Genomic DNA, 16,953 nt, shown 5'->3' with positions numbered 1-16,953 from the left:
AATTACAAGTATATTTTCTTTCTATTTCTTCATACAACATTCAATTTTACCAGCTCGCACCGAAGAGGCAAAACTCTGAAAAATTCAACAAATCTTTAATATACTGAATTGCAGATCTACTGCATACACCAATATAGAGCTTACAAGTAAAGTCAGGATTCTTCCCTATTATTTTAAGGAATTGTTTTTCTACTCTATCCCACCACTCCACACCTTAGGTTCAGGATTCTGACCAAGAGGTGGCCTTATGAGAGAGTCACCACAGTTGTGGATCTTGGACTCTTCCTCCCCACACCAACGGAACCGCAGTGTGTCATAGGAGCAGTGAAACTAACCTCCAGAGGAAGGGAAGGCTTTGAAGGCCTCAGCCTGAAGTACTGATGGTGATCATCCACAGGCTGCAACAGAAATCCCATCCTCTACTCCTGCATTGTAACAATGATTACAACAATGCAGGACCTTACAAGTAGGGTAGAAATATAAAAATGAGGGAGTGAGGAAGAGAACAAAGGTTCTCCTTTGGTCCAAAGAGAGACTGGGGTGTGACAGAACAGAATTTCACTTTACCTACTGAAAAATAAAATCTGATTTCTTAGTAAGAAAACACAAGAATCTGGTTCATCACTACAGACTCATTTTTTAAACTGGTCATTTTAACAGTTTTGGGCTACCTATAAGCCAACTCACCTGTAGGTTCCTTGGGACATACATCTGGCAGTGACTGTACAGGTTGAAAGCATTTAGCAGAATCCATTTCCTTTTTAAAGAATGCATCACTGCTGTTTGACTGAGGCACTGGTGAAGAACTGTGGCTTGATGCCATTGCATAAAATCACCACTTGACAGTAGCTAAAGAAGAAACAGTAAATACCAAGCCTTTAATGCAGCTCTGACTACAGACTAAGCCATAACAATGCCATTTTTGTAATACCCAGCTATAGAAATCAATACAATTTTAAATAATACTTAAAGGTCTCTCCCAATGACAGATCCATTTTAAGCACAAATATAAAAGGCAGAATGAAATATTATGTTCCATGTCTAACCATGCAGCCACATATATAGAGTCTTACACATATATCTAATGGGTGTTGTCTAAATGTTGCAGACAAAAATTCCAAAGCACTTTAAATCTGTTACTATCACTATGCAAGCAGTAGGACACGTATTTCCTCTCAGAACTTGCCCAATTGTAGAAAGTGGGGTGTGCAACATGAAGACACCAGTAAAAGGAGAACTTTATTTTACTCCTCAAGAGAAGCAATATCATACAAGTACATAAAACCATGACAGTGGGTCACACATAAGAAACTTCAGATGCACTGACCCAAGGCTAAATTCCTTGTTGATTTAATGTCAGTGATTCCAATGGAGTTACACCAGCAAAGTATTCTGTCCACCATGATCTATAAGTACAATCTGATGCTTCTTGCATTTTATATTCCAGGCTGGCAATGAGGGTTGAAAAATGTATTTAAATGTATTGTGTACAAAACATGAACAATGGTTCAAATCATTTCTCCTGAGATGCATACACTTGATAGATAATTCTGTCATCTCCCAGGATAGCAGAATCCTTTTGCAGTGAGCACACTGGAAATCTGTTTTTCTTGTTGTGCATGTCCCAAACATTTCCGATACTTTTAAACATACAAAGTACAAATTTTGTTTACAGTAAACCTCCACCAAATATATAAAATTCAGTATTGTCCTTATGGAAAGGCAAGTGAACTACATGTAAAGTGAATGTATGTATATGTGTGCGCATGCATGGGTATGAGGAAGAGATTCGGGGGGGTGAGGGTATTAATAAAGGAGCGCTCTCCCTCCATCCAGCCCCTTTACTAGGATTCTAGGTCACTGGCTCCAAAAGACTCTAGACCAGTGGTTTCCTAACTTGGAGTTGTGAACCCATTTGGGGTCACAACGATAAAACGTGGTTGCAAAGACACTCAACAGTGTCAACCGATTATGATGAAAATCACAGAAAAAAAAAGCAGTAGGTGACAGGTTCCCCTTGCAGGCTGGCATAGTTCTAGCCTGCAAGGGGCTGCTTGGGGCTAGGGGAGGAGGGGGGAGATTGGAGCATGTATTGGAAGAAATGCGATTAATCAAGTCTGCTGCGAGTCTGTTGGAGTGTGCTAATTAGCATGCTCCAACAGCCTCCATGTCATGTGTATTCAGCATTCCTGCATTTCAAAATGGCGGCAGAGGCACTTTAACTAACTTGAACTAGCTTTAGTTAAAGTGCCCCTGCTGCCATTTTGAAGCATCGGACACTGAATACATGTGATACTGTGGGGGCTTTAATTAGAGCAGCTCTGAGAGCTGCTCTAATTAAGTGCCCCCCTCCCCACCCTGGAGCACGTATATAGACACCCTCTATCATTAAAGTCACTTTCCTTATGATTCATTCACCATAGCTGTTAACATTTTAAAAATCTGACTAAGGAAAATGCTGCAAAAAAGCTGTGGGATTCCCTCAGTCCCTGGAATACTGTATGTCTACTAGAATAATTTTAACTATTTTCTTACTGGAAGAACAAAAATCAAAGACACAGGAAAGCAAAGCTGTGCCATCTCTCACATCTCATTTGAAAAATACCCCCATAGGATATTTTTTTTAACTATTTGTCTGCATGTGTACACAATTCATGTTTTGTCATTGTCTCCACATCTTCCCTTATCCTCTCCCATTTTTCTCCATCCTCTGCAGTCCTAGAGCCTCTGTGTGTAGAATGGTTGCCTTTCTCCTCTCTCTCCCTCTCACAAGTCTCTCTGCTTTCAAGATGGGGGGTGGATTAGAGATGGGAGGGAGACAGAAGGAACCCCAGCTGAATTTATGACCCTCTAATAATTAGATTCTATACATGTAAAATTATAACAGAGGTATACATTTTCCATGCAGAGGATCTAATTATTTTTTTTTGGGGGGGGGGGATCTTGAATTCAGTTAAATATGGTAATAAAATATGTTGTTGCTGAATATGAAATGCATAGAGTTTTTAAAATAAATTAATCTATAAAGTATTTAACAGGTTCATCATTATGTCATTGAAGCATATTTTGTTGTGAGAAATGTGCTTGTGCCATTAGTTCTAAAGGTGACCTACAAAAGAGCTGAAGACAGGTTTGGGTTCTTATCAAAGGATGGAAAAGGCCTGATTATCTGCTGCCTCTCTCTGTACCCCTTTAAATACCTTCCCCCAAAATGTGAGAAATATCAGGAATGTCAAATCCTTTTTCTTTTTGGTTCAAAGTCTCAGTGTGTATTTTGTCTTTCACAGCCCTTTAATTAATATTTTCCTAAGTATTTCCCTAGTTTATTGTAACATCTGTTTAATTCCAAACAAAACAGTTAAGTAAACGGTGGGGGAAAATCCCTTGTCAACTCATCAGGTTTCACCTGCTTTGATAGCTGACGTATCATAATTAGGGACCTACCAAAATGGTGATTTCATGCTTTTGCAGAAAATGCAAAATCAGGTGTTCTCCTCAAAAAACTGCAGGCTCCATGATTTTGGCAAGTTTGCTAGGAAGAAACAGCTTACTGGTAAGCAGAGAAAAGAGCAGGAAGCCCTGCAGTCTTAGAGTGGGGTGGTTGCGGAGGCAGTGGGGGGCGCTGCTTGCAGCACATAGCAGGAAGGTCGCACCCAGGTTCATGGAGCCCCAGCTCACATGTGCCTTGGGGCGGAGGGCAGGGAAGGGGCTACGGCTGCGCTGCCACCAGCCCCTTCTCTTCCATCTACCTAGAGGTGTGTACATCTGCCACCAGCAACAAGCCAAGCTGAGGCTCCACACACTCTGGTGCAGCCACTTGAAGTCTCCCAGCTGTCTGCCACAGCTGGACCAGACCTAGGCATTGGGGAGGCCCCTGTCCACAACCACAGAGCCCAGGCTATTCATACCAGGCAGCGGGGAGGCAACAAGCAGCTGCTCCAGGGTCTATGGAGCCATGGCCTGGCTTGCTGTCACTGGCGGGCGCACATGCAGCTCGGGGCCAGCGATGGAGAAGGGGCTGGAGCTGCACTGTCCTCACGCCCTTCCCCGCCCTCTACCCTGAAGTACCCTCGCAGAGTGTAAATGAATGCTTAGAGTGGGGATGGCCTGAAACCATGGTTTAATTATCCTGATTAAGTGTGGAGAAGCCATTAATCCATGCTTAATAATGCGTGGATTAATGGCTCCCCCTCCTCCCCCCCCCCCGGCTCAATCAGGGTACTTAAAATGCAGTTTCGGGCCATCTGCCAATCCCTGGGGACAGGACGGGAGGGACTGGTAGAGGCATGGGGGGCCCCACCATGACAAGCTCATGATAATGGCATCCAGCCCCATGAACTCCCTGCAAAATCAGCTGCCTGCCTCCTCAAGTTCAGTAGATCCCTATGCATCCCTACTGAATGTTATTTGTTCAGTTATGTGAACAGACTACCAGACAGGAAATAAACAAAGCACAGAGCTAAATATCAAGGAGCAAATATAAAATTAAAATAAGAACTGTCAGGCCTCCTTTACATAAAAAAGAAACAAAGCCCCATGTTTTTGCCTCATTTGCAAGTTTCTTTTAAGAAAATCTAGTTAGCTTGAGATACCCCCCCTCAAAAAAAAAGTTCAAATACAGACACTTCCTTAAATTTTAGTCCATAAATATCATAAAAATAGAAAGGTATTAATCTGTTTCAGTGGCTCTCAACCTTCCAGTCCTCAAGACACCCCTCCATAATGTCTGTGAATTAAGTGGCACCCCATTTCAAAAACTAATTTGTATAATACAGTAAATACCTCCTTGCAGAGGGGCTGGGCAGTGTGGATGGGGAATTGGTCATGCAAACAATTCTGAGCCTACACTTATCTACTCATCTTATTATCACACATCACCCTTCAAAGGATCTAGCAGCACCCCAGGATTTTACAGCACCCTGGTTGAGAATCACTACTTCATTTCTTATCTTTAATACGTGGAAGTAGTCAAATATAGCAAATACAGCAACCAGTAAGATAACTGCATGAGATTAAACTCCTTCATGATTTAGTCTCTATGGACATTTATACATGTACTTGTTCACACTGTGACATGACGGAGATCCAGCTTGATTAACTGAGTCTGCTCTGCATGAGAGCCAATGCGCATGACAGCTCATTGTGTGCAGTTGTATAAGTGGTGAAATGCGAGTCAGTGCAGAGAAAATGGTGGCAGTGCACTTTTGAACTAAAACACCTTCAATGAGTTTTACTTCAAAAGCATGCTGCCATTTTCTCAGCACTGACATGCATTTTGCTTTTTATATAAATGCATTCGCCACAGCGCTGAGTGCTTTTAGAAGTGCCTGGTGCTGCAGCGCAAATATGTATACAAATGCTCTATATGCCAGAAGAAGTGTGCTTGTACCCAGAAGCTTGCAAAGAACATTTTTTCCAACTATTTAGTTGGTCTAATAAAAGACGTCACATCCACCCAAACAACCTTGTCTCCAGAATTTAAAGAACTTCTTCCAAGTATAACACCACAGAGAATGACTTCATTTTAAGGTTTTTATCTGTTGATTTCTTTTCTCTCTTCCTATTGTCTCCTTGAGTACTTCCCACCACATTTTAGTGCTCTATTATGCTTGTTTTTCCTCTGTCACATTCCTCACTTGCATTTATTACTGTTAGGATCTTATCACTAAACAAGATTAGTCCAAAGAATGGGACTTTTTGACATAAATCCTTTCCTATTAAATTTAGAAATCATAAACATAAAAATCATGGTAAAAGAGAATTTTCAGGTTTCCTGAAGACACAGGCAAAGCACTGAGTATTTAGGGCTCCAGCAATCAAAGATGTTCCAAAGGTCTATATTAGCTGTTTCTGCTAAAAAAAAAAAAAAAATCACATCACATAAATGTATACTTTGTGTATTCATGGTAACGTTGTGTTAGCCAAGATACTTCTTCAAAGCATATATATGCACTGAAAATTTTTACTTTTGAAATTATACCTTTGGTTGAGCCATTGTTTCCCTCATTTCTGTTAACAAACTATTGCCTCCTGAAATATTTCCTAAAATTCAAAGTTCAGTTACCTGAACCTCCATAGACTAACGTTTAAAGTTCAAGATTTTTTTTATGTTTGATATATTTTAGTTGAGTTTAAAAAACAAACTATTTTGACTTCTTATAAAGGCTATTTTTTATTCTTAATCACAATTAAATATTCAAAGCAGCTTTGTACATGTATACAATTTTACAGTAATATGGACACAGAAAAAATACAAGTGTGGCAAAGAACTTTCATACCACTGAGTTGATTTCAGCAGGAAGTAAGGAATCACAGGCAGCAGCAGCCTTCTAAATGGCCTGTAATATGATGCTGTACTAAATTATTCATAGTTAACAGCTATTCTGGTAGAGTCATAAGTTGGGACCTTGTGGATAATTAACTTCAACGAGCTGCCACGTATAAAGGCACAAACCTACCTAAGCAGTAAAAACAGAGAGGGTACAACCTGTAATCCTATGTGAAAATTAGCCAAATATAAGGAATTAAGAAAAATTAAATGCATTTCCATGAATTCCTTCCAAGTTACAGAAGAAAATGTGACTAGTCAGCTTACAGATGAGAATCCTTACTAGCACTTAATATAACTGACCCCTAAAAGCTGGGCTGTTTTAGTAATTTGCCACAAAAGCCTGTCTTGTACTACAACACTAAACACTTTATAAACAAATGACTACTGCATTCTTCAGAATCAGCAATTTCTTGAAATATGCAATGTGTTGCATATATCTTTCAATTCAAATCTAATGAAAAAGGAAATGTAAAGTTAACATGAAACAAAAGCAAGCAAACTAATAGAGTGGACGGCTGCCAAAATATTTCAGCTCATTCCAGTTCATCAAGTTGTGCGATAAAAACTGTAAAATGCCCAAGCTCCTGAGCCTCCTACTTACATGAGCATACAAGCTGCAATAACTAGATGCAAGCATACAAGTTAATGACATTAATATTTTAGATGCTCTGCAGTTAAGAACTGGGTTACACTAACTCTATTATTCCTAAAAATAAAAAGGCCAGCCACCATTTTGCAGCTGACAATGTGTACAACTAAATTTAAGCCGAACAAAATTTTAGAAGAACTATGCATACCATTAAAACGAGGCAGTCTGGGGAATAAAAATTCATGCCGAGGATTATCAGCACTCTTATCTATCACTTCAATACATGGAATCCATTTTTCTCAAACTCCATTACCTTAGGGAGGAGAGGGTGCTAAGGAATTTGAATGTTCTTAGAGTGATATATTAGGAAAAAAATAGGGTTTTTTTTATTTTTTTTAAAAGGTAACCATTATAATGAGGAAAATGACAAGTTTATGTAGGTGTAACTTAGGATACCTTTAAAATTGGTGTCCTTAAACAAAGGTTTTCACTTTCATTTACCTTCAAATTAATTCTTAAATAACAGGACTATGTTCTTATACAGACCTCCACAAAAATGGGCTATTATCCCATGCAACTGCAAAAATATCATAAAAGAAAAGCAGAATTCTGGCCTGTCTTTCCAACCGTGAAAGATAACCAGAATTCACTGAACTGGGTCTTATAGTGCAAACAAGTTGCAGAATTCAGACAGAGATGCATGTGGAGGGACAGAGACATGCACTTGAAGTTTATAAGAAAGCTCTACTTTCCAGTTAACTCTAAGTATCTGTACTTCACTGAAGTTAAAATTAGAGGGTAGAAGTTAGATCTTCAGCATGTCTAAGATAGTATACAATGGGTCTGGAGAATCTACTCAACAAGGACTGAATCTATTTTGTTTTTTTTAAAAAAACAAAACATTTTGCAACCTTTTGATCACACAGAGAAGTTTCCAAACATGGAACAGTGTAAACTGATTTAGTGTTGTCTTCCTGAGTGAAGAGAAACAGGTTCCCTGTTGGTACTTATAGCTTTGTCAAGCAGCAATATGGTGACATCAACAGTATTCTCTGACTGGTATCAGTAATGCTATCCAAAGTCTAGTGGACCACAGTAGAACTGTCAAAAAATTATGTCAAGTTTTTGCCAGGAGTACAGCTTACCAAAGGTCACAGGTGAAGCAGCTGGTACTGGAGATATTCATAAGGGAATAAAAGCAGGAGGAAAGAAAAATGGGCCCTGCCTTCTCTGAAGCAGATGGGAAGAATTAGATGGGGAGAAGAGAAAGTGAGTCCTCTTACATTCTCTCTCTTGCAACCTAGGAAAGTATGAGGCTGGGGTGGGGGACTGGGAGTAGCAACTAAATGTCAGCTTGGGTGCATGATAGCCAGACACAGAAATAAAGATGACACCCAGGAAGAAATCCTCTTCTTTCTTCTTATAGCTAACATTACAGATTTCTCACTAGGATGCTATCCTTGGACCTCACTGACAGACCCCTATTTATCACTAGACTAGCATGTCACAGGGTACCTAAATTTTTTTGTTTTTAAATACCCTGCTCTGCAGGCAGTCTGCCCAGTTCTCACCCACCATGCCTTGATGTTAGTTAATATACAGTGTGGGAGGCTGCCCTGGTCTTATTACAGTGACCACCCAGATTGTGGTCCTGGCCTTATGGACCAATTGCATGGCTCTGTACCTTCCCTATACCATGCCCCTAGATGGCATCCTTACAGATGTTCCAATTGGTACAGATGTACCAATTACTGATACAACCCCTCACTGGGCCTTCTGACCTCCTGGCCTCTCTCAGCCCCACTTCAGGCCTTCAGACCTCCCTGTTTCTTCACACAGCCCCTTCCTGGGCTGCCAGACCTCTCGGTTTCCCTCTAGGCCCCGCTCAGGTTGCCAGATACCTCAGTTTCTCCTCCAAACGATCTCTGGGCTCTCAGACCTCTCAGTCATGCACAACCACACCCTGGGCTATCGGGTCCCTCAGTCTCTCTCCTGGCCCCTCTCTGGGCTGCCAGCCCCTTTTGGTCCCTCATCCTGGACCCTTTTAGTTCTCCACTTTCCTGGCCTCTCTCCAGGCCCTTGGATGCATCTGGTCCTGTGCTCTATTCCTGGCCCCTTGCTGAGCTGCTGGACACTTCTGGTCCCACTATAGTCCCTGGGCCTCGCTATATGCCTCAGGCCCCTCACTAGGCTTCACTATATAGGCCCTTAAACCCATCTGGTCCTGCACTCCATTCCTGGACCCTCGCTGGGCCACTAGACACTTCTGGCCCCACTATGCTCACTGGGCCTCACTATCCAGGTCCTTGGACACATCTGGTCCTACACTCTATTCCCTGGCCCCTTGCTGGGCCTCTGAAGCCGTATCAGATGACCTAGTACAAGCCAACTTCATCTCAGGCTGCAAGCCTCTTGACCCCTTCGTTTTGGCTATGACCACAAAAGGACCTTTGGCCTCTCATAGGCCCTGACCCTGCCTGAGGCTGGTTGAGAACTCCAAGCTTTCCCAGCTCTGGCAGTCTCTGCTGTGGTCTGTTTCACCTTTTGCCCCATCCTGGGCCCTGGCCCCGCACATGGTGGTTGAGATCCCCAGGGTCACTCCTCTTGCTGTCAGCCCTCTTGTCTCTGTGGGTCCACCCTCTCGGGCCTCTCTCTGGGCTGACCCAGAGCCTCCATAGGTCTTCCCTAATGCAGCCCCTTGCTTCTCTGCTCATCCAGACCCCCCAGTAGCCCCTGTACTCTGCCCCACTTACTGGGTTCACCCAGACCCTCCACTAGGTCTCCCAAACATTTGGCTCCTCTCTCAGGGCTCACCTGGCCCCTCAATAGGCCCACAGACTCTCAGCCCCTCTCCCATGGCTCACCTGGCCTCTCACTAGGCCCCTGAGCACTCAGCCCCTCTCTCTGGGCTCATCTGGCTGCTCAACAGGCCCCAGGCACTCAGCCTCCTTCTCAGAGCTCTGGACCCCACACTGGGTCCCCCAGGGACCTCCTCCTTCCCCTTAGTTCTTACCCAAACCTCCAGATGTTATTCTGCTTGTTGGCATTCAGGAGCAGCAGCCTTTCTGCTGGGTGATGTTCCTACATCAGCTCCCAACGTGTTACTGCCAGCCCCTGCTCTCAGGGGCTGGGCTTACAACCCTATCTAAACCCAGCCCTCTTCCAATCGAGTGACTCCCCTGATCAGGCCTAGCCTCACCTGCCGGCCCCCTGGGTCAGCTGGCTCCTCAGTTAGCCTGGACTCAAATCTGCTGGTGGCTCAGCAGGCTGCCTGATCTCTCAAACTGGCAGGCACTTCCAGTGCCCTGCCAGAGTTTAGTCTTCAGGCCATTCAGAGTCTAAATCTGTCACTGTCTTCTGCCTAAATTTGTCACTCCATTATTATACAGTTACTTTTAAATCTAACATGCATTTCTAAAATCACAATAAGAAAACTATCATAAGCAGAGTATGTAGCGGCACCTCCAGTTAACACTGCATCACACTTCCTACTATTACTTTTGTTTTCATTTAGAAATAACCAACAAAGTAATTCTCTGACTGAAACTGTCCAAGTCTGTCCTGCACCTCATAACAAATTTCTCTCCCTTCTCACCGCCCCTTTTCTTAAATATCAGCAAAAAGTTGTTTCAGAAAATGAGACTGGGGGGAAATAGTCAGTGTTAAAATGGCCGTGAAGATTTCTGTGAACAGCTTTTATGCCCTGGGCCCAGGTTAAGATGCTGAAAATCTGGCAAGAGGATGACCAGGGAGGTCTCCATGAACATCCATCTACAAGTTATGGCACTACAAGTGCACTTACCATGCTCCCAAGCTTTGAGCCGAGGTGTGTGTCAGCCTGCCCATCACCAGCCCTCTAAACTGCAATCTTACTTCTTCCGCTAACAGGTTTTTAACATTTCTGTGCACCCCTTTCCTTAATATTGACCTAAGTTTCAAGCTCCTACACAAAAGGTACTATATGTCTTCACTGTACAACAGATTTGTGTACTTGGCATGCAGGTCATCCAAACTTGAATGTTAAAAGCCACAATGTAAAGCCAAATTCAAGTTATTGAGTTCCCACCAGTGTTACCCTCACTCATGTGTCTTCTGAGGGCTCCTGGGGTATATCCCATAATTCTTTGTGCTGCAGTAAGCTAAGCCATTCTAGGATTCTTTCACAGTGATTATGTGAAAACACGTTCAGTATTTTAGGCCAAAGATCCTCAACCTGTTTTTTTAGACTCAAGGCACTCCTTAGAATATGCCAGCTAGTAGTTGTCATTCATTTGTTAATCAATGGAAAAATAAAAGAGCAACTTTTTTGTTGCAAAAAACTTAAATAGACCACAATGGGTTAGAACACTGGATTCACATTTCAATCTCTGAGTTTATCTTGTGAATCACATTTGCACACCTAATATTGCTAACATTGTGTGGCATTGCACAGCATCTTTGAAAGGGTGCTGTTGAATGCTGAGTGAAAAATCACTGTTCTAGGCAGACAAGCTGAGAACTGAATAGAGGCACTGGAGGACTACCAAGAGTCAAATGACTTAATTAAAAAAATAATACCTAGATCTTATATAGCATCTTTCACTAATAGGTCTTTAAATGCTTTACAAAGGTCACTATCATCATCCCAACTTTGCAGATGGGGAAACAGAGTCACAGAAAAGTAAAATGACTTGCCAAAGGCCTGACAGGAGACCAAACTCTTCTCTCATTGCAAAGCTTTTGGCTTATCATTCACCTGTATCACCCAAACTTCAGCTGATAATAAAACACCCATGCCTACAGACAATGGAAAACACAAAACAAAACAGCACTTTACTTTCAGCTCAGCATGCCCCAGTGCAGAGCTCAGTGCATGGCCAAAAGAAATCGCATTGGTTTGACCCAGCTTGCTGAGGGTCTGTATAGCTTGCGTGCTTCACTGGGGCTTTTTGGTGCTTTTATCTAATAGCAGCTGATTCAATCAGCTGAGTTAAGCTAAAAAAAATAAGAAGGTGCTGGAGTGGGCAATTGTTTGGGCTGAAGGGCTATTAGATAAAAGTGCCAAAAAGTCCTGCTGAACCATATGAGCTATACAGATGTTGGGTGAGCTGGGTCAAACCAACTCAATTCCTCTTGCACTAAAGCATTTTTATTTTTTAACCCATGTCTATTCAGCACCCTCTTATTTTTTCAGCTTAACTCAAGGGTGGGCAAAATACAGTCAGTAGGCCAGATCCAGCCTACCAAGGGAATTTATCCAGCCCATGGAAGGTCCCTCTACCCCACCTGGCCCAGGCACAGGGAGCAGCACAGGCCATGGTACATGTGGCCAGCCCTGCCCCGCCCCCCTGTACCCACGGCGGGGCAGGGGCAGTATGGCAGCTGAACTTTCTGCCTGGCTGCTGCTGCCAGTCCACCCTGCACCTGCCACAGGGAACGCTGGACAGAGAGGACAAGCAGGTGGGGTCTTCATGGAGACTAGCCTGCGACACTAGTGGGCAGGGTGGGGAGCAGCACCTGGGAGTGGGACAGGCGCGGGGAAGGGCAGGGCCAGGGAGGGGATCTTGAAGCAATGCCAGCACAGAGCTAGGGCCCAGGGCACAGCCGGGATCCACTCCCCACACATCCATGCGATAGGCGCTGCTTCCATGGGCAGAGGTCAGCTGCTGTCCACAGAGCTGGTACCTGTCACAGGGACATGCAGGGAGCAGACTGCGGCTCTGCCCCAGGCCTCAACCCTTTGCTGTCACCACCCCATAATCCTAGCCCTGACCAGGATTAAAGATTAAGGAAAACCACTCTACCCAACAGGACTCAGTGCTCAGCCTAGAAGATCCCATTAAGCAACTCTGTGATGCTTAGTTTCAGTTCTCAAACTGTGGAATTGTGTTCTTTGGGTAGATGTGATCTCTTTTATTAGAACAACTAAATAGTTGGAAATATTGTTCTTTGCAAACTTTCGGGCACAAATGCCCTTCTTCAGGCGTAGGGAGAGTTTGCGGTCTCCAGAGATAACATCCTTGTTAACAGTAGTATATGGAGATGAGAGACTTGATTACCCACCCATCAGCCCTATTGGCTCTCTGCGAGTTTGTGTACACCTTGCGTACAACTTTCTCTAAAAGTGCTAAGTTTCAAGAAGTTACATGAATAAAGGATATCAAACAAAAATGCATTTTTGTAGAAAATAATGATTAAATTGAGGCTTCCTAACCAGTGATTTAAACTGATTTGATTTAAATCAAATCCACCCTGGTAATAGCAGGTTAAAAAACCCACAAACAAACATGGACGTTAGGAATACAGAATCTTTTTAAAACCACAAGAGTAGGACTGTTATAGGAAATAAAACCTCACTGTGTATTTTGCGGGTGCACGTGCATATGTGTAAGCATATACATAGTTGAAGAAATCTATTACTAGATAAATGAAAGAGAGATTTTGGCACCCCTATACCCAAACTATTTTAAGCTGATATTTCAGTTTTTCAGGTACTGGAGGAGCAATTCGGCAGGACATCCATGATATAAAAACCATACTGAACACATTTCCTCTTCTCTGTTGCAATGTTAGCTCTCAATAATAAACATTACTAATGTGAAGTCAGAATGTAGCTATTATGTTAAAAGACAACTGTATCTTATCCATTTCTCTGAGGTACAGATTGTTTTGTTAACCCTAAGACATAACAGTTTTAGTCCACTAACAATAGTCTCTTTTACATTTCTGTAATCAAATGTCAAGCAAACATGTTCTGAATATATACAGCTATTTACATTCATTATGTACCAAGTTCTTCAAATGTCAGAAGTGATGGAATTATTCACAAACAAGTAACAAATCATAAAAATGGATGTTCACTTTTAAAAACAAGCCCTGGTGCGTTAGTAATCCACAATGCCATACAAGAGACCATAGCATAATTTCTGGGTGAAATGAGTTCTACAGAAGTGGTTTATTATCCCTTTAGAAAAAGGTAAGAGAAGCACCTCACACTGCTCCCAGGACACCTGCAGCTGAATACAGGTTGATGAGCCTCCACAGAAGTTCCATTGAGAAGACTGCTAAAAAATGTCCTGTGATATGAGGTGTTTTGGAGATGGCAGCAGTACTCACAGTTCAAAAATACAGCCGTTGTGACTTCCTGTTTCTGAGATACCACAGTACAAAACAGGGATGCACAGGGGAAAACAGAATTTATGGCAGTGGTTCTAAACCTTTTGAGACTTAGGGCACCTCTTGATAGACTCAAGACACCCCTCTAGAAGTATCAGATCTTAGTTTTTACTAGATTTTTGACTACAGAAAGATAATAGTCAAAGACCATAACAGATCAAAATGCTTTTAACACTATGAACTACCATTTGAAATCTCTGGGCTTATCTCATAAACTATATTTGTGCACCTAACAATGCTAACCACTGAGTGGTACTTGTGCCACCCTCGAAAGGATCTTGCAGCACCCCAGTTGAGTCACCAGTTTTTGCCATCAGTACTCTCTTATCCATGTTGAATTCTCTACCAGTTACCTTCAGCTGGTTTAGGGCCAGCTTGTGCTGCTGTGTGCAGTATAAAACACCCCTCGCTAACTGGAGAATCTGGCCCTGATTTTCTAAAAGTAAGATTTTCAGAAGAGTTATTTATTCACAGAACCTACTGGAGTTTATTACAACTGCAGGTGTCTCTGAAAATCGGGTGAAAACTTTTTACAATCTCAGAGCTTTTGAAAGACTGTGATTAGATGGAAGATCATGCCAAGAACAAGAACAGCATACTCTGAAATAGTCCAGCCTTCATCATACTGCATAAATAATAAACTTCAAACCTCCTTCTGGAAAAGGAAAGCCAAGAAATCAACTTTAAGTGCAAGTAATGGGTGCAGAAAAAACCATCCAAACCTTCTCTTTTTTCTCAATCTTCAACAAGAGGACCAATAACCATTAATTCTGCTGCAGCTTTCATGACAGACACTTATCCACTAGGAGCTTGTGAAAGGGCTGATTCTTTTACATGAGCCACAGCCATCCCTCAGAGCAGGAGTGTCAAAGATAAGACCTGCTGGGCTCCTGGAGCGGCAAGAATTAAGGGGCAGAGTAAGTGAGGGTGAGGCTCCTCACCATTCCCAGGGGTACAGAGCTTTGTTGGTGATGCGTCTCAGCGGCACAGGGTGAGCAATGACTGTGTTAATCTTCACTGCATCCTGCTGTCCAGATCCAGCCCGGGGGTATCAAGTGGGTTAGTCCCCTTTGCTCCAGAGGACTCCATTTTTAAAGAGTAAGTGGCAGGGGAGAAGATATATTTCATATTTATCCAGCACCTACTTAACAGAGGAGAATACTAAAGACAGAGCCTGGAGGAACATTCCAGTAGGAAATGTCATACCTTCTTCAATGCTGGAAAGCAAGCTTCTCACCAGTGCACTGCCCTTTAACCTCACTGATGAGACTACCCTTATGTTGCATTTCAGCTTTTGACTAGACAATAAGACGACCCTCGAAAACTAGCTTTGAGCATTACTCATATAACCACTATGAACACAAACCTATTCTCACAAGTTACATTACTATTTCATGCTCTATAGCAAGAGTATCAAAGATACAGCCTGCCAACCAGATCTGGCCTACAAGAAGCCCTGCAATATGGATCCAGCTGTGGGAGCAAAGCAAACTCAACACCTTGCCCTACAGAACTTAGTCTTAGGTTTTCCTCAGCCACAACACAGATAAAGAAATAGATACCTCATACTGAAAGTCCTCAAAAGATAACAAAACTTTGTGGACCACCTCTTTTTCAGGGACATACTTCTGCATGCTGAAATCTAAAAGTTTATAACACACAGGATTAAGTTCACTGAAATATAAAGTGGAAGTGCTACACAATTAAGCGTTGTTCAGAGCGGGAAACATGTAACATAGCAAAAGAAAGAAAAAACTCCCTGTACTGTCAACAAAAAATTAACAGTTCACTGCAAGCATACAGCACCTCCACATAGGAATTGAGTGTATGAGTATCCATTAAATCCAAACTACATGAAAGAAAGCAACTTATCTTACTCCATTTCTCCACTCATCAAACTGCCATTAATACTTGGCCTACGCCCGAGAAAACTCAAGGCATCACAAACATACATGTTCCAATTTCCGTACGCAAGGGGCAATCGTTGACAGACTACATAGCCACTACAGTGAAGTCTTATCATTAGGCTACTGCCATACCTTAGTGACAACACTGCAAGAATCTCTCAGGGAGGCAGTCTTCATATCTCTTCCAGTTCCATCACACAGGCTACAAAAGCTGGGGTGCACGACTCAAAGAGCTGCTGATGACCTAAAATATAAATTAAAAAAACCAAATCAAGAGGTGCCCTACGTCTCAAAATGTTTAGAACCACTGCCATAAATTATGTTTCCCCCTGTGCAGCCCTGTTTTGTTGCAAACCTGCTTTTGCTCTTGCTTAAACAAAAGCAAGAGTTCTGCTAGAAGCAGTTAAAACCCAGGAAACTGAGGTTCAGGCTAACCTTTCTATGTTTCACTTCAGAGCAGGAGCGCTGTGGGGGGTGGGGAACCCACAAGTGGGAGGCTCACCCCTGTCTCCTTTTAAGAGGTCATTCAAGTCACACTTTGAAGGGACGCTTTTAGGTCAGGGTGAAAGCCCAGGCACTGAATCCCTAACCCCAATCCTGGCTGGGCTGCCAGAGTGCTGGCAGAGGAAACTCAGCACCTCAACCCCCACTTCAGGTTGAGGAAACTCCGCACCTTATAACCCCCTCCCCCTTCACCTCTGCTCTCTTCACCTGACATTGTTCAGGCACAAGAAGTGCCTGTGATCCCAGGCATCCGGACCCTCAGGACTGCTCTCACTCCAGGCCTGGCCTGTGATAACTGTGGGGCTGGGAGGCACCAACCCTCAGGGACCCCAGGCTGAGCGCCCCTCTTCCATTTCACCCCCAGACCAGGCACAATGGTACAGGGCTGAGGCTCTCAGCTGGGGGGAAAGGAAAGCAAAACTACACGTGCAGAGTGAAACTACGCACACAACGAAATTATGTGTGCA

General features: G+C 43.0%; 1 protein-coding gene across 1 annotated transcript in view; it reads right to left on the bottom strand.

The window, feature by feature from the left end:
* Nucleotides 1-16,222, bottom strand: part of VPS54 (VPS54, GARP complex subunit) — a 66,047-nt gene extending 49,825 nt beyond the window's left edge. Inside the window, exons 1-2 of the mRNA XM_019549183.1 lie at nucleotides 16,115-16,222; nucleotides 688-849 (exon numbers count right to left, since the gene is read on the bottom strand). Of these exons, the coding sequence (XP_019404728.1) occupies nucleotides 688-823 (136 nt within the window). The 5' untranslated portion in view covers nucleotides 824-849; nucleotides 16,115-16,222. The remainder of the gene's footprint in view (nucleotides 1-687; nucleotides 850-16,114) is intronic.
* Nucleotides 16,223-16,953: the final 731 nt, after the last annotated feature.

Source organism: Crocodylus porosus, unplaced genomic scaffold (assembly GCF_001723895.1).
Source record: "Crocodylus porosus isolate Cpor-Errol unplaced genomic scaffold, CroPor_comp1, whole genome shotgun sequence".
NCBI lineage: Eukaryota > Metazoa > Chordata > Crocodylia > Crocodylidae > Crocodylus > Crocodylus porosus.
This window is presented reverse-complemented; position numbering and strand designations above follow the sequence as displayed.